An 18,209-nucleotide genomic window follows, 5' to 3' on the forward strand; every position below is an offset into this window, starting at 1 on the left:
GGTCTGTTTATAAAAACAATATCATTCTAGTAAAGGTCCTTCATTGTTAACATAATATAAATGTGTTTTGTTTCTTCTATTCAATTATGTCCAATTCTTGGAAATGGCTGAATAACTTCTTGCTGTTTTCTTAGCAAGATTTTTCAGGAGTAGTTTTCCATTGTCTGCTTCCTAGGGTTGAAGGAAAGTGACTGGCCCAAGGTGGCTTTGTGCCTAAGGTGAGACTAGAACTCGGTCTATCAGTTTCAGACTTGATGCCTTAACCACTACACCGAATTGTGTCTTTACAAATTAGTTAAACCCAGCCAATTCAACCATAATAGAAAATCCTATTGTTACTAGGTAAAGGAGCCTATTACAAAATTTCTTGGAGCTAACAGTAGTTTTCTGGATTTTCCATATAGAATGGAGCTAGTAGGTTTAAGGGTTTGCTAGTCAAATATGGCTCTAGAATGGTCCCATGTAATTACTGTAATTTGAGCCATATATGGTTTATTTTCTAAAGAAACAAATGCACACATAAAGCAAGAAACGAAAGAATGAAAAGTTCACCCTTCATTTTCCCAACCTGGAATGAATTTGCTTGGTAACATCCATCTTCTCTAAATTAATATATATGCGCTGTCACTTGTCCAGTACAAATAACTCATAAGAAAGATCACAGAATCAAGGCTGGAGTACTCAGCCAATTCATCTTAAAAGTGTTCTCTCCCCACCCCCAATTTCCAAAACCTGGCTTATTCCTTCTGCATGAACTTCGGTTGCTCAGGTTTTAACTGCACCCAATTGCCAAGTACGACTCAGAAAATGAACAAATGAATGGAGTGATTTACATCCCCCTTCCATTAAGGAACTCTAGGTGATGATATTCATAATGCTTCCTTTAAACATCCATCGTTTTTACTTCTGCTCTAGCAGAGTGCATGGATTGGAAGCAAAATGACAGTGGAAATCTAATGTTACCTGCAGGAAATCCAGCAGGTAACATTAGATTTTCACTGTCATTTTGCAGGAAATGCAGGAAATCCAGCAATTTCATGAGAATCCTTTCTCATAGAACTCAAGGCTTTTGAACTTGGCTGCGGAAAATTTACCTTCAACAGTGACCAATTTGTCCACCAACACAATCATTACAAAGTAGAAATCCCACCCTGTTCTAAAGGACTGTCTAATTTAGGGGGGGTCAAACTCGTGTCGTCACAGCATTGTCACATAACGTATCGTGACTTCCCCCACCTTTCGCTAAACCAGGCATAGTCATGGCCAGCACATGATGCATTTGGCCTGCGGGCCACGAGTTTGACAGCCCTGGTCTAATTCCTTGCTAGTCTTCATGTACAGATGCACCAAGACAAATTCCTTGTGCATCCAATCACACTTGGCCAATAAAATTCTATTCTACAGATGCTCAGATGTATGTAGTGGCCTGTACAGCTTTTTTTATTTATTTCAGAATACTCTGCCAATTATAGAATGGAAAAAAAAACATATATAGATGGACATGCCTTGTCTTCTTTATCTGCCTTTGTCTGCAGGACGAAGGAAAAATTCTCTGACAGTAAGAACAATTAATCAATGGAATAGCTTGGCTCTGGGAGTTGTGGGTGCTTCATCACTGGAGGTTTTCAAAAATAGACAGGGCAACCATTTGACCAGGATGATATAAGGTCTCTTGCCTTAAACAGGTGTTTGACCAGAAGATCTGTGAGGTTCCTTCCAGCTCTATGATTCTATATTCGATTTTTTTTCTTTTGTTCTGGGACAGCAAAAACAACTACTCTCATCAGAAAGAAAAACATTTGTGAGTTTCTTTGCATCCTTCCGTTCTATGCTCCAAGCCTGCCTGTGACTTCAGGATGGTGGTTTATGATATGGAGGTACTTACACTGAGAAGAGGGCGGGCACCGCTGTGGTGGTGATGGTGCATTTTACACATGGCTTGGTAATCAAACATCTTCACCCTGCAGAAACACAAAAGTGACCATGAGCTGTTGTGCAGAACAGTGTTTCTCAACTTTGGCGAGTTTAAGTCGGGTGGATTTCAACTCCCAGAATCCCCTAGCAAGGCTGTTGGGGATCAGACTGGAATACAATTTCCACCTTATTCTAAAAGCCGTCAGTTTACCCACCCTGATGCTGCTTGATTTAGCAATAGCATTTCAAAATGTTTTTTTTTCAAAGTTCTGCTCTTCAGGATCCTTTTTAGTGGAAATGGCAGATACACTACAATTGCATTACAGTTCCATAGGGGCAAACATATTCTTCTGCCTTGCATATGACTTTAGCCTAGATTTAAATTCAGTTAATGCACAGAACTGACTTTAGTTCACACTCTAAGCAAATACCGACAGTACATTTCTGCCGCCAGCTGGATATTGCGCAGCAAGATTTAATACTATGTATGATGAGTTATCTGCTATAATCCAAGAAGAGATTTCTTACTACATTTGCAATGTGCTCCTGCAATATGAAAAATACTATATATTATTTACCAGAATAACCACAGCTACTATACACTCCAAATTGCATCTCAGACACTTTTCTCACCTAGCTGTGTTATTTTTTTTTGACCAGACTCAAATTGTGCTGAATGTTATGCAAGAAAGCTCTGGCTGTGCTCCTTGTATCTTTTTTGGTTATATGAACCTGACTTGGACCCTTTGCATACTAGTCTGTAGGGTCATATAAATAACAACAACAACAACAACAACAGAGTTGGAAGGGACCTTGGAGGTCTTCTAGTCCAAACCCCTGCCCAGTCAGGAAACCCTACACCACTTCAGACAAATGGTTATCCAACATCTTCTTAAAAATTTCCAGCATTCACAACTTCTGAAGTCAGTTGTTCAACTAATTAATTGTTCTAACTGTCAGGAAATTTCTCCTTAGTTCTAAGTTGCTTCTCTCCTTGATTAGTTTCCACCCATTGCTTCTTGTTCTACCCTCAAGTGCCCTGGAGAATAGTTTGATTCCCTCTTCTTTGTGGCAACCCCTGAGATATTGGAACACTGCTATCGTGTCTCCCCTAGTCCTTTTTCCCCCATCAAACTAGACATACCCAGTTTCTGCAACCGTTCTTTATATGTTTTAGCCTCCAGTCCCCTAATTATCTTTGTTGCTTTTCTCTGCACTCTTTCTAGAATCTCAGCATCTTTTTTACATCGTGGTGACCAAAACTGAATGCAGTAATCCAAGTGTGGCCTTACCAAGGCATTATAAAGTGGTATTAACACTTCACGTGATCTTGATTCTATCCCTCTGTTTATGCAGCCTAGAACTGTGTTGGATTTTTGGGCAGCTGCTGCACACTGCTGGCTCATATTTAAATGGTTGTCCACTAGGACTCCAAGATCCCTCTCACAGTTACTACTATTGAGCAAGCTACCACATATACGGTACCTGTGCATTTTGGTTTTTTTGCCTAAATGTAGAACCTTACTTTTTTCACGGTTGAATTTCATTTTGTTAGATAGATATTTTCATCTACAGTGAGTGGCAGTGAATTTCAATGGTTCCAGATAATAGACTTTCTCAGAAATGTGGTCTTTGAACCTGAAACCACCTGGCAATCAAAACGTCTACACTATACCAAGCGTAAAACTAGTATTTGTAAGCACCAAAATGATTGAGATAGCAAGTAATTAAGTGGGGATGATCCACAGGGTAACATCTGTCCCTTTCATTCTGATTTTCATGCTGGAACTGATAATATATGAAGTGTCCAAGTTTGAAACATGAATAAACCAGAACTGATTATTCTGAAAATATAGAAATAAGTGTCTGACAGTTATGCTGACATAAAGGTATGTGTTTGAAACTGTTTTCTTGACATCTTTCTAGCTGCATTTTAAAATATGGGCGGTGAAATATATTAAGTATTTGTTCACATGCTGCATAAGAAGGGCTGAGCTAGTCAACAGAAATTCCTCTGAGCAAAGATTTTTTTATTATATCATTACGGATAAATTGCACCTATAATCCTTTACATTGCATATCGTAGTTGCCAAAGTAGTGAGGCAATCCCTGCAATTCTTTAGAACAAATATGTATTATAGGGAGCAAAGTCAATAACAAAACCAGGATTTTATTTATTTATATTCTGCCTTTATTATTTTTACAAATAATTCAAAGTGGGAAACACATCCAACACACCTTCCTCCTCCTGGTTTCCCCACAACAACCCTGTAAAGCGAGTTGGGCTAATAGTGTATGTTTTGGCCCAAAGTCACCCAGGTGGCTTTCACGGCCAAGACAAGACTAGAACTCATGGTCTCCTGCTTTCTAGCCTGGTGCCTTAACCACTACACCAAACTGGCTCTTCCACTATCTTCATCCTGTCTTTCTCTAATTTTAGTCTTTAGTATTATTGGGAATAAGGGACTTTCAGAGCATAAGAAGAGCAATTTGGGTCCCAAGTCAAAGTTCTTGCTTGGATCCCCATCCCAACATCAATTCTCATTTAGAACACTAGTGGCTAAACTGAGGGAATCTATGGCTTGTGCACGCACACACAACACTCTCAGGGGCCACTAGCAGCCATGGTGGCTCCTTCAAAGGGGTGAAAGAAAAGAATGGCAAGAGCTTCTAGATCTGAGATGCCAAATTCCAGACAACAACTAGATGGCAGCACAGAGTTCCTGCTTGAAACTCTCTTCTGATGACAACTTTACCCTACCCATTCAGTTTTGCATTCAGTTTTGGTCGCCACGATGTAAAAAAGATGTGGCTACTCTAGAAAGAGGGGACTGGAGGCTAAAACATATGAAGAACGGTTGCTGGAACTGGGCCTGGCTAGTTTAATGAAAAGAGGAACTAGGGGTGACATGGTAGCAGTGTTCCAATATTTGAGGGGCTGCCATAAGGAAGAGGGAGTCAAGCTATTCTCCAAAGCACCTGAGGGCAGGAGGACAAGAAGCAATGGGTGGAAACTAATCAAGGAGAGAAGCAACTTAGAGCTAAGGAGAAATTTCCTGACAGTTAGAACAATTAATCAGTGGAACAACTTGCCTCCAGAAGTTGTGAATGCTTCAATACTGGAAGTTTTTAAGAAGATGTTGGATAACCATTTGTCTGAAGTGGTGTAGGGTTTCCTTCCTAAGCAGTGGGTTGGACTAGAAGACCTCCAAGGTCCCTTCCAACTCTTCTCTTCTCTTCTCTTCTCTTCTCTCCTATTCTAATCATGTCATTGGGTTCCTCTATGGAAATGTCCTGATCCTACACAATTAGCATTGAAAGAGTCTGAGTCTAGCTAACTCTCTTGTGTCTATGAGTCTTTAGGCAACTCTATCCTTATTTTGATTTTATTTATGATGTGAAGCATTTTGCTTAAACAGGGTCATCTTTGAAAGGAGGTGAATATAAGGAAGAGATGATGGCACTTACTTTTTGAACATTCCCATCTTTGCGAGCTGAGTTGTAACAGAACCATCTACTTCTCCCACGAATTTCCCAATCTGCAACCACAAGCAGGGATGACATAAAAATAGAGTTTCTGGAGAGTTTTTAAATCATAGGTTTTGTTTTGTAGGACATTCTTAAGCAGATGAGTTTAATATTCACCAATAATACAATAGCAATACTAAATAAATAACACTAATAATACAACAGGCTAAAATTGATGGTTATCCTTGGTTTCAATAGGCTTTTTAAAAAAGTGTCTTAGCATGTTGCAAACAAGTCTGTTGATTTGTTTATAGTTCACTATATTTTGTGAACCTGAAAAAGAGTTAACTCAGTAACCAGGTTTATAGATTTTGTATGAAGGCTGCAAGGATGAAGTACTTACTGATTATGATATAGCAAACCTTTTAAGGGCATAACGTTTGACTATGTACTCAAGTTGTTTGGGGAATAATGAAAGCACAGTGAGACACATCAAATTGGAAAAAAACAAAAACTGAAGTCCATGCTCAGTTTAGCTTTGAACTCACTATCTATATTCTTGTTATCAGGCTGAGTAAATGTATATAGCAAATGTATACCAAATTTGCTAAACCTGTTAAAGTTAACATTTTTTCCCTCTCCTTTTTGTGGTTGACTGGGCTTGTTAAGCAAATCCAGTTCATTTAACCAGCAAATTAACCAGCAAATCCTGGTTAATGTGCCCAGAAAATGAGTAAATCTGTACAGTTTGCTGGTTGGAGCATGCTATATGAACACAGTGTGAGGCTTCAGATCATTGGAGATTGAGGCAAGCTTTAGACAAACCATTATGTGTTGCCTTCAACGTGTAAGATAATAATAATGGCCTACTTTGTAAGGATGAAGGAGAGAATAAATGCAAAGGGTTTGAACACTTGATGTATTATTCAAATAGTGCCGCCTCTGCTGAGATGGAAGTTATCAAGGCAATTAAGCTATTTTGTTCAAATCTCCTTGTAGTTTAAGGTCACTTTAGCCCAAGGAAGTTTCTGATGGGATAGGAAGCACATGCTCCCTTCTTAATGTTCTTGTGTTTTCCAGTTCTAATCCTGGAAAAGCACTGGCAACCTTCTTCCTTTTCTTATCTTTTCTTTACCCAGTTCTTTATGTTGATGCAGTAATATTGTGCTTGTTTCATGTTTCAACATTATTATAATGCATTAGTATGTGGAGAAGATCTCCGACATCTATCAAAACATTTTGTTTACTCAAGATACATTTAGTCTGACTTGGCTTTGTCAAAATAGGAGTTGACAGGTTCCTTGCAAGTCTTCAATACTTACTGATATGCATCTGAACATAGTTTAAAAAGCAGATACTTTTGGTCTAGCAGTTAAGAAGCTGAGCTTGTTGATCAAAAGGTCAGCAGTTCAACACTCAAGTACCACATGACGGGGTGAGCTCCCATTCCCACCAACCTAGCAGTTTGAAACTATGTAAATGCGAGTAGATAAATAGGTACCATTTCGGTGGGAAGGTAACTACATTCCATATGCTTCAGCATATAATTATGCCAGCCACGTGACCATGGAAGTGTCTTCAGACAATGCTGATTCAAGAAGGGAGCTTTCCACTTAACTCCATACCATTCTTCCTAACAATGAAAACCTACACTTCCAATGTGAGATGGTATCTCAGCCACGGTACTCTAATGGCAAGCTCTGTTTCACTGGGGCTTTGAGTGCCATGCCAGGGTTGCACGCCAAACATTGATGGGGTATAACAAAGCATATACAGTTAGAACAAGAACATAATTTGATGTATTTATTTGATGTTTCCATTTCAAATGATTAAATGCAGCTGATATAATCACCTCACATGTAATGACTATTTCTCTTTTTCTGCAATATGAAGAACAGGTGGCATTCAGAATTGTATGCCAGGCTTTGCAGGAGGGTAAATGCGAGCAACCTTGAAAATACAAGTAGTGAATACAGGCTGTTTCATTTAGTCTTCCTCCTGATAAATAAGATCAAGAGCCACTCATTCATCCCTTCTTACCTGTTTGGAGATTTTGGAAACAAGTATGAATCCATTGTTATCAATAAGGTAACAATTCAATTTCTGCCGGAAGAAAAAGACAGATTCTTCAGAAAAAAGGTTAAAGTTTGGGAAGAAGTTTTAAGTCAAGAATAGACCCCAAGAGCAGCATTTCCATGTCGAGGGGTGCATTCCTGCAAGAATAATCTGTTGGAGGCCTCCCTATGGGAAATACCAGGCAGGGGTGAATCAAGCCATGGGAAGACCAGAATCAAAATAGTTGGGATTAAGCACTCTCTTTTTATGGTACCACTTTTAACTTTGTCTCTCCTGAAGACGGCAAAAAAGTGGACTAAGGGTTAACAATCTCACTTCTTTTAGATGAGATCTTTGAAATCATGTAAGGCTCATTTTACATCTCTGGCAAGAGCAGTCTTTCAGATGGTCAACAAACTATAGATCAGGGAGAAGGGGAGGGGAGGGGAAAGGGAAAGGGAAGGGAAGGGAACGAAGGGAAGGGAAAGGGAAGGGAAGGGAAGGAAGGGAAGGGAAGGGAAGGGAAGGAAAGGAAAGGGGAAGAAAGATGAGTTTTAGCCATTTTGGGTTTTACCCTACCCATGCTGCTTTTCGCCATTCACTCCTTGAGCCCATCATAAGTTATATTAGAAGGAACGCAACATTTACTGAAAGTAAAAGGTTTTGCAGCCTTTACCTTTTTATGTCAATGAGACAGACCTATGAAAAACTATTTATTTTCACTTGCTTATCAGATTTCTACATACCGTCATCTGGAATGACTCTAAGCAATCGACATTAAAATAATGACGTATATGCCCCAATGAAAAATACCAATAAAAATAATACTTTAAATGCAACAATTCTGCATAACAAAAACCACGGCTGGCCCTAACATTGGTCTCCATAGGCCAGTGATGGTTAACCTTTTTGGTGCCAAGTGCACAAAATGTGTGTATTAATGTACACCTGTGTGCCCAAACCCCCCAAAATGCAATGCGAGCACACCCCGTGCACGTGTCCCGCCCTCGTGCATGTCCCCCCCCCAAACACACGTCCCCTGCAGATGAGCCCCCCATGCTGTTTTGGGTTCCAGGTTGGTGCAGGAGGCTTTCCAGGCACGAAACAGGGTACGGGGGCTGTTGTCACTCCAGCCCCCGAATCTGGCCCCATTCCTTCAGCCTGGCTCCATGAGCCAGAACCAGGCCAGTCGGAGGACGTAATGAGGCTGTCATCCCCTGATTCCTCCCTTCCTCAGGCTATGCCTTCAGACCCAGCTGACAATAATAATAATCAAGCTTGGATTGACCCACGCTTCAGAAGATTAGAGAGGCGGCGTCATCAGAGGGAAGGGTGGGGCAGGAGCTCCATCCCACAGGCTATATAAGGAGCTTTGGGACTGCTCTCACTCCACGGGAAGCGAAAGTTTAGCTGAACCATTTCAAAAAGAGCTGAAAGTCTTGCTACGTGAGTCATTTGTTTGAACTTTGGCAGCCAGCTGCGATTTCTCTGCCAGGACTGATAAGAGCCATGAATCCACTGGCTGAAGGCCAGCTTGTTAATCCGAAGTGGGGAAGGAGACAGAACAGGGGTCTGGAAAGTCTCTTGCACCAACATGTGCCCCACCACCCCATGCATACATGGCAGGGACCCGAAGACCAGATGGCTGGTGGAAGGTGCGCGCGCATGCGTGGTGGACCTGGGTTGGGGCAACAGCTGGTGTGCCTGCAGAGAAGGCTCTGAGTGCCACCTGTGGCACGTGTGCCATAAGTTCACCATCACAGTCATATGCCTTCCAAAATGCCCCGGCTTCTTGTGTCTTTGGAAACCTCTAACGATAAGGGAGAACTTTATTTTGGGACAAAATAGAGAGCTCCCTCCAAGAATGCTCACTTTCTTGATTTTTCCTGTTTCAACTCACAATAAATGGGGATTTTCAGCCGGCTATCCACCACTATATCTGATCTGATTTTCAGGTAAAGCAGTCATGCAATGCTCTATAAATAACCATCTTTTGTTATCACAGTCTCATTTGTAAAAAACATCATAAGAAAGACAAGGACTAGGTGCATAGTGATGCTGGGTCTCCTCTTATGCTGGATTCAGGCTGTATATATAGCGTGAAAGTAAATTTGGCCCTGAACCACTGAATTACAGATATGAGCAAACTTACATCATCGCGGCAGTTCATTGGACACAAGCCTTCCACATTACTACACTGTAAAAGAAGAGAAAGAGTTAAAATCATTTCTTATTTTAAGAAGCATTTTGCTGGGCTGAACTTTGTCTGGATTTATTGAATATTCCTGTCTAATTCTAGTACTGCTCATATTATTCAGGTAGATTTAAAAAAAATTCCTACCATAGCGTTCCTCTGACTGGTGCCATCCTGATTATTTTAACCACTAGCAATAACAATAAATATCAGCAATACTGACCATGAATCTGGTAAGTATTTAAATATTCATTTATTTGGGGATACAAGTAATATGCAAAATATTTATGGAAAAGACTGGGTTGCAATTGAAACGTTGATGCTTTTACTTAGGAAAAAAAACTCCTCTTATGGGATAATTCTGTAATAAAAATAGCTGGCAAATCTTTGAGTAAATCTGGGTTTTTCATAATATTGTATTTACCTGATAAGAAAATAAGGTTTCTACCCGAAACTATAATCTGTGAATCAGATCATCCTAGACTGGCTAAAACAAAGCTGGAAACAAGCAAAGGAATACAAATGCTCCACATATCCTTGCTGAAAAGCCCTGAAGACTCGGGATTACAGGTAGTCCTTGATTTAAAACCATTTGTTTAGCAACTATTCAAAGTTACAATGGCACTGAAAAAAAAATAGCAATAGCAATAGCACTTAGACTTATATACCGTTCCACTGTGCTTTTACAGCTCTCTCTAAGCAGTTTACAGAGTCAGACTCTTGCCCCCAACAATCTGGGTCCTCATTTTACCCACCTCGGAAGGATGGAAGGCTGAGTCAACCTTGAGCCAGTGAGAATCGAATTGCCGAACAGCTGGCAACTGGCAGTCAGCAGCAGTAGCCTGCAGTAATGCACTCTAACCAGTGCGCCACCCCGGCTCATCAAAAAGTGACTTATGACTGGTTTTTGCACTGATGATTGTCACAACATTCCCAGGGTCACGTGATAGTATTGGCTTCTTGGCAACCAGCATTTATTTACGACGGCTGCCGTGTCTCAGAGTCATGTGATCATTATTAGCAGCCTTCCCAGCTGGCTTTCGACAAGCAAAGTCAATGAGGGGAAGTTGGGTTTGCTTAATGACTGCCTGATTCACTTAACCATTCCAGTGATTCACTTAGCAACCATGGCAAAAGAGATCATAAAATTGAGTGTGACGCACTGAACTACCAAATTGCTTTGCAAAGGAAATCTTGATCCCAATTGTGGTTGTGGTGTAAGTTGAGGGCTGCCTATACTGTACTTATGAGGGGTTACTTACCTGGAGGCTTTTATCTTTTTTGTAATATCTCTCCTTTCCTTCTTTCTTTCTCTCTTCAATTAACTTTTCTTTTTTCTACATCTCCACCCAGTTTTGTTCCCCCACCTTCTCTCTCTTTCCATTGCAGCTACAGATTCATCTCACCCTATTTTTATCCTATTTCTGTGTCTCTGTTTAGCTGTTCAAACAGGATGCCCTGGATATTAGTGCTCAAGCTGACATAGCAACACTTGCTAATATCAAGTCCTTATTGGCCCAGAATAAAAAGACTTTCCACCTAGAAAAATACCTAAGAGTGGGCCTAACACAAAGACAGAGAGCAGATTTAATCAGAGAAACATTTGAGCTGGAATCTATGATATAATGAGGATTCCACCAACCACTATATTTAGAAAAGAAATATCTATAAGGTGTTCCACATATAGAAGACATTGCATATACCCTTTCCACCCCCCAAAAAGACATCCCCTGATAATAAGCCCAATCGGACTTTTGAGCACATGGCAATAAGGTCAAGCGCTTATTTCAGGGTTCAAAAAATATAAGACAGGGTCTTATTTTTGGGGAAACACAGTATTCTTTGTGGTTGCCAGCTATATGCCTTAGCCGGAATACAGCATTCAGTGTCACTAATCAACAGGATAGCTTATAGAAAGCCGATCAATAGGCTATCTTCCTTTATTTAAATACAAATACATGGACAGTCAGAAAGGCTGCCAAGTTTATAGTTAAAGCCATTCAACCAAGAACTTCCTACCAAGATCAGTTTGGGGTCAATAGCAAAGGAGTTGAACTTAGACTATTTTACTGAACACAAGTATGTTGCATTGATTTTACTCAGTTTTACTAAACTGATGTGATGATTTGAGATGATTGTTGACTAATTAGTAGAAGACAACTAAATACTTGCATATTGTTGCACGATCACATTCAGGGAGTCACTAAGAGCAGTATTTAATTTCAAGAAGACATTGCTTACTTCGTGTTTTACAATAATTAATAACAACAGCATGATCACAAAATTCCAGAATTGGAAGGGACTATAAGAATAATTTAATCCCAAACCCTGCAGTGGGTAGGAAAGCCAATTAAACCATTCATGAGAGGTGGCTATCAAGACTCTTCTTAAAAACCTCCAGAGATGGAAAGCCCACAACCTCCACAGATTAATGACGATGATGATGATGGTGTTGATGATAGTGGCGGTAATGGTGATTATGATTCACAGAAGGCAAGTAATATCAAAGGGGATGAAAAATATATGGTTAAAAAGCTACTACAAGCATTTGGCAAATTTTCTAAAATCAGGGACACTGTAAGAGGCTTCAGGGAGGTGTGGTGAGAAGTAACAACCCCATTTTTATCTTTATATAATGAGATGGCTTTTAAAAAGAGAGGTTTCCTCCATTCAATTCAGTGTCATCTCTGGGAGAGATAATGTAAAATGAATTTGTTTGACACAAACATTTACTTGTTTGTGTGGGTAAACCAAGCCACAAAGCTGGCCATAAAACCTTCTAATTGCTTCTAGATTATGAAATGCATCAAGAAGCTATGAGGACCAGAATTGAGATGTATTTATTTATTTATTTATTTATTTATTTATTTATTTATTTATTTATTTATTTATTTATTTATTTATTTAATCATATTTTTATACTGCCCTATCTCCCGAGGGACTCAGGGCGGTTTACAGCCTAATAAAAACATACATATAAATACAAAATAAAACACCAATTTAAAAAACTTATTAAATAAGGCCGAATATTAAAAATTGCAATAAAAATAATAAAACCCCATTAAAACCAAAGTTAAAATTTAAAAATTCTAGTCCAGTCCTGCACAAATAAATAGATGTGTCTTAAGCTCACGGTGAAAGGTTCGAAGGTCAGAATGTTGATGAAGACCTGGGGGAAGTTCGTTCCAGAGGGTGGGAGCCCCCACAGAAAAGGCCCTCCCCCTGGGTGTCACCAGTCGGCACTGCCTGGCTGACGGCACCCTAAAGAGTCCTTCCCTGTGAGAGCGCACGGGTCGGTGGGAGGCAATCGGTAGCAGCAGACGGTCCCGTAGATAACCCAGCCCTATGCCATGGAGCGCTTTGAAGATAGTTACCAAAACCTTGAAGCGCACCCGAAAGGCCACAGGTAGCCAGTGCAGTCTGCGCAGGAGAGGTGTCACATGGGAGCCACGAGGGGCTCCCTCTATCACCCGCGCAGCCGCATTCTGGACTAACTGGAGCCTCCGGGTGCTCTTCAAGGGGAGCCCCATGTAGAGAGCATTGCAGTAATCCAGACGAGATGTCATGAGAGCATGAGTGACCGTGCATAGGGCATCCCGGTCTAGAAAGGGGCGCAACTGGCGAACCAGGCGAACCTGGTAAAAAGCTCTCCTGGACAGCCGTCCATCCAGGAGAACGCCCAAGTTGCGCACCCTCTCCATTGGGGTCAATGACTCGCCCCCAACAGTCAGCCGCGGCTGCTGCTGACTGTACTGGGATGCCGGCATCCACAGCCACTCTGTCTTGGAGGGATTGAGCTTGAGCCTGTTTCTCCCCATCCAGACCCGTACGGCCTCCAGACACTGGGACAGCACTTTGATAGCTTCGTTGGGGTGGCCCGGTGTGGAAAAGTACAGCTGAGTATCATCAGCGTACAGCTGATACCTCACACCGAAACCACTGATGATCTCACCCAGGGGCTTCATATAGATGTTGAACAGGAGGGGCGAGAGAATCGACCCCTGTGGCACCCCACAAGTGAGGCGCCTCAGGGTCGACCTCTGCCCTCCCTTCAACACCGTCTGTGACCGATCAGAGAGATAGGAGGAGAACCACCGATAAACGGTGCCTCCCACTCCCAATCCCTCCAACCGGTGCAGCAAGATACCATGGTCGATGGTATCAAAAGCCGCTGAGAGGTCTAATAGGACCAAGGCAGAGGAATAACCCCTATCCTGGCCCTCCAGAGATCATCAACCAACACGACCAAAGCCGTCTCAGTGCTGTATCCGGGCCGAAAGCCGGACTGGAACGGGTCTAGATAGACAGTTTCATCCAGGTACCGGGGTAATTGACATGCCACCACACTCTCTACAACCTTCGCCACAAAGCGAAGGTTGGAGACCGGACGATAATTACCTAATACAGCTGGGTCCAGGGAAGGCTTCTTGAGGAGCGGTCTCACCACCGCCTCTTTCAAGGCAGCCGGGAAGATCCCCTCCAACAAAGAAGCATTCGTAATCCCCTGGAGCCAGCCTCGTGTCACCTCCTGCGTGGCCAGTACCAACCAGGAGGGGCACGGGTCCAGTAAACATGTGGTGGCATTCAACCTCCCCAGCAACCTGTCCTTGTCCTCGGGAGCCACAGGGTCAAACTCATCCCAAATAGTCTCAACAAGACAGCTCTCCAACAACCCACCTGGATACACCCAGAGATGTAGATGCAAATCAGCTTTTAGAGTGAACATCCCATCCCTCTGATTAACAAACAGGAATGCAAATATTTCCTAAAGACAAAAGCTGATTATGACAATCATATTCTCGCAGCCTGTTTACCATTTCAGTCGCTGTCTGCAAAATAATTAAAATGTGCGGCTCTTCTGCAGAAAATTCAATAAATATTCCTGATTGGATATCCATTGTACCACGTGTACAAATTAGTCTGTCCTTCATATAAAGTTTAGTTTTCCTGAATATATTTAGGATTAGCTGTGTCTACCTTTACACTGGCACATCAAAGCATGCCGGGACATGCAAAAATCTGGAAAGCTTTCAGAAGCTGCATATTGGTGATGATCAAGTATTCTGTGTTATTATGGGTTTTAAGATTTTGAATATGTTAAGCTTCTGGGGCAGGATCTATTGCAGAATAAACATCCCTGAAGGAGACCCCAGGGATGGCATTGCAGTGGAGACTGGTAGCCAGATGGCATATTCAGGCAGGCGCTGTCTTTCCAGACAAGGAGAGACTGCAAATATTCAATTCAAAAACAGGTTTTTGTGGTCAGCTCAGGAGTTAAGTGGCTGGGAGTCGAGGGATTTCAATCAGGTTCACAGCCATGATGCGGGCTCGATGGACACAAGGTTCTCACTTTCTTATCCACTTTCAGATGTAATCGATTTACAGCTAAAGAGAGATTTTTCTGAGTGGCAGGATAAAGGTAAATCCACTTAGTGAGTCAATATGTGGATTAAAAAAACCCCAGGATTTTAAAGATTTTAAAACTTTTAACAAAAAGGAATAGATGTAAGAAAGATTACAACCGATAAAGGAGACAGGTGTATGTGTGTGTGTGTGTGTGAGAGAGAAACTGCTTTTAAATTAATTGGGATTAAAATAGACAAGCAAACCAGACCTTCTTGGAAACGTTTTTAATTGCTATCAAGAGTACAGACAATTGGTAAATTTTTTTTTTTTTAAAAAGATAAAAATAATATGAACTAAACTATGATGCTGACACTACAAAGTGCCATTTGGATAAAAGTATTAAGGTGAGGTGGCAGTTGGAAAAAAGTCATGAATTTTTTTGTACATGATAATGGCACCAAGATTATTGTATGCACAAATGGAAAAAAAATGGCAAAATCTACAATGGAGGAATGATTGGCGAAGATGGCAGAACTTGCTGAGACGGCCAAATTGACTTCTTTGATTAGAGAAAAGACAGTGTCTACATTTATTGCTGACTGAAAACCCTTTATGGACTTTTTGTCAAAAACAGAAAAAAACGAACTTACGATTTATGGTTTTGATGATTAGACAGGATAAATTATAGAAAGAAGAGAGACGTATCTTTAAAGAGAGGTAAATTTATAACCGTACTTATATCTTCTAAGTCTTTGCATCTTTTTTCTTTCTTCTCTATTTTTGTTTTATTCTTTTCTTTTCTTGCACATTTCGTTTTCTCTTTGATTGCTTTCTTTTTTCTTTTCTTAATTTTATATTAGTTTATAATCTTTTTAAAAATAATTAGTGAGAACTTTCAGGCTTGCAAGATTTACATCAGCCTTCTCAGGTAGATTGAACAGAAAACACAACCAAATGAGATAATCCTATTTTATTGTATGGCTACATTAACAGAATCTTGCAAGTCCGAAAATACAAGCCTCCTGCTGTCTCTTTTTATAGCCTGATAAGTTAGGAAGAATCTCATCTGAGTGTCTTTCTCTCCCCGTTAAGCAGCTGTGGGCTCCCCCTCCCCTTTTGTCTGATCATTCCCTAGGCAGCATCTCTCCCCTGTCTCAGTAATTCAAACATGCCATTACAGCTACATATTTAAATTGTTCAATGCATAACTATCCCACATTTGCAAAGATAGTTATACAAAGCTGAGTTCAGTTGCCTGAGTTTTAAATTTGTTAAGCAGCTTTTTGTAATCTTCGCAGTCAGATTCCTACTGGGGTTGATACTTTAAGACTTTTTTTTTTCTTCACAGAATTTGTAGAGTGTTTGGCGTGGATTATTTTATATATATTTGAGATTTAATCAGTTTTAAATCTGTTTCTATTGTGCCAGTTCCCAGTCTTTAGCAACTTAATCTGATTTGTCTGTAATATTTGGGTATACAAAGAAGAACACTCAAACTTCACATCCCGCACACAAAGGACAAAACAATAATCAAAGCTTAGTGATGCCCATAAGCCACAGGTACTTTGCTATTGTTTGGTCTTTCAATCTTTTTACTTACATCCGTATCATTGGGCTGCAAAATAAAACAGAAAGAAGAGAAAAAAAAATGACCATTAGTGACTCCTTACTTATCCACTGTTGAGTACCACAGAGCCAGAAGAAGGCATCCTATACAACTTTTTGTGGATTCTGAGAACAGAAATATGAGCAAAGTTGAAATTTGCCTTTATTTTCTCTTAAAATATACCATTTCCCAGGGTGTCAGTATCAGGTTCCAAAATCGCAGTTGTCCCATTCTCTATTTTAGGAATGGTTTTCTAAGTTGTAGATTTTTAATGTGAGAAAATCCCTATTAAATGTACATGGATTACCATATTAATTCATAATGGATTAGATTAATCCATTAATTAATTTGGTTTTTAATTACATTCAAATCAAATCAAATCAAATCAAATCAAATCAGATAGAAAGAGAGAGAGAGAGAGAGGGAGAGAGAGAGATTTGGTTTGGGCTGCCACATCCTTTGACGTCATCTGCAATGATGCATTAAAAAAAAGGGCAGATTTTCAATCATACCACCATCTTGATTTTTTTAGCCTTTTCCCACAGATCAGGGGTGAAATCCAGCAGGTTCTGACATGTTCTGGAGAATTGGTAGCGGAAATTTTTGGCAGTTCAGAGAACCGGCAGCAGAAATTTTGAGTAGTCTGGAGAACTGGCAAATACCTCCTCTGGCTGGCCACAGAGTTGAGTGGGAATGGAGATTTTGCAATATCCTTCCCCTGGAGTGGGGTGGGAATGGAGATTTTGCAGTATCCTTCCCCTGGAGTGGGGTGGGAATGGAGATTTTGCAGTATCCTTCCTCTGTCACACCCACCAAGCCGTGCCCACAGAATCAGTAGTAAAAAAAATTGGATTTCACCACTGCCACAGATGCTGTTGATTGTGGTTATCAAAAGAACAGTGAAATCAGTACATCCTTCCAATAATGAAAATCTCTGCCATCAAAGGTAAAGAAGATGATTGATGATAAATGTTACAGGATTCTCTTTCCATAGGTTATGATGTTAAGATCTTGCTTAACATGCACATCTTAGAATCCTTGCTTTCTGATTCCACATGGTCAAATGCCTTTTTGGCTTATGTGTTTTATTGCAATAGCAATAACATCTAGACATATATGATGATTTACAATATAGAAGATTATTTGTATATGGCCCCCGACAATCTGGGTCATAATTTTACCGATCTCAGAAGGAGGGAAGGCTGAGTAAATCTTGAGCTCTGTCAGCATCAAACTCCAGTCTGTGGGCAGAGTTTGCCTGCAATACTGCAATCTCATCACTGTGCTACCAGGGCTCATGATGAATGGCTTCAGTGCTTTTATGCAAACACAGTCAAGACATTGCTAAAAGCGGTAAGTAAATTATCTTGTTTTTCTCCCATTGTTGTATGCATCCTGTAAGATCCAGCAGAGTTTGCATTCTCTGGGTCCCATCCTTGAAATCCCATTATTGATGGGTCTCCAGAGAGTACGCCTTCCCTGTTGTGGCACCGACCTTTGGAACGGTATATCTTCTACTCCCAGAGCTTTGGCTTGCCCTGACCTGGCTTTCCTTTAGGGCAGAGATCTCCAACCTTGGCAACTTTAAGACCTGTGGACTTCAACTCCCAGAATTCCTCAGTTAGT

The 18,209-nt window shown here is 40.7% G+C and overlaps 1 protein-coding gene across 1 annotated transcript in view; it reads right to left on the reverse strand.

Annotated features, from left to right (window-relative positions):
• Positions 1-18,209, reverse strand: part of CACNA2D4 (calcium voltage-gated channel auxiliary subunit alpha2delta 4) — a 179,951-nt gene that overhangs the window by 19,566 nt on the left and 142,176 nt on the right. Inside the window, 4 exon segments of the mRNA XM_058190459.1 lie at positions 1,886-1,961; positions 5,383-5,453; positions 7,423-7,485; positions 9,590-9,634. Coding sequence (XP_058046442.1) covers positions 1,886-1,961; positions 5,383-5,453; positions 7,423-7,485; positions 9,590-9,634 — 255 coding nt within the window.

The sequence above is a fragment of the Ahaetulla prasina genome, chromosome 7 (assembly GCF_028640845.1).
Source record: "Ahaetulla prasina isolate Xishuangbanna chromosome 7, ASM2864084v1, whole genome shotgun sequence".
Lineage (NCBI taxonomy): Eukaryota > Metazoa > Chordata > Lepidosauria > Squamata > Colubridae > Ahaetulla > Ahaetulla prasina.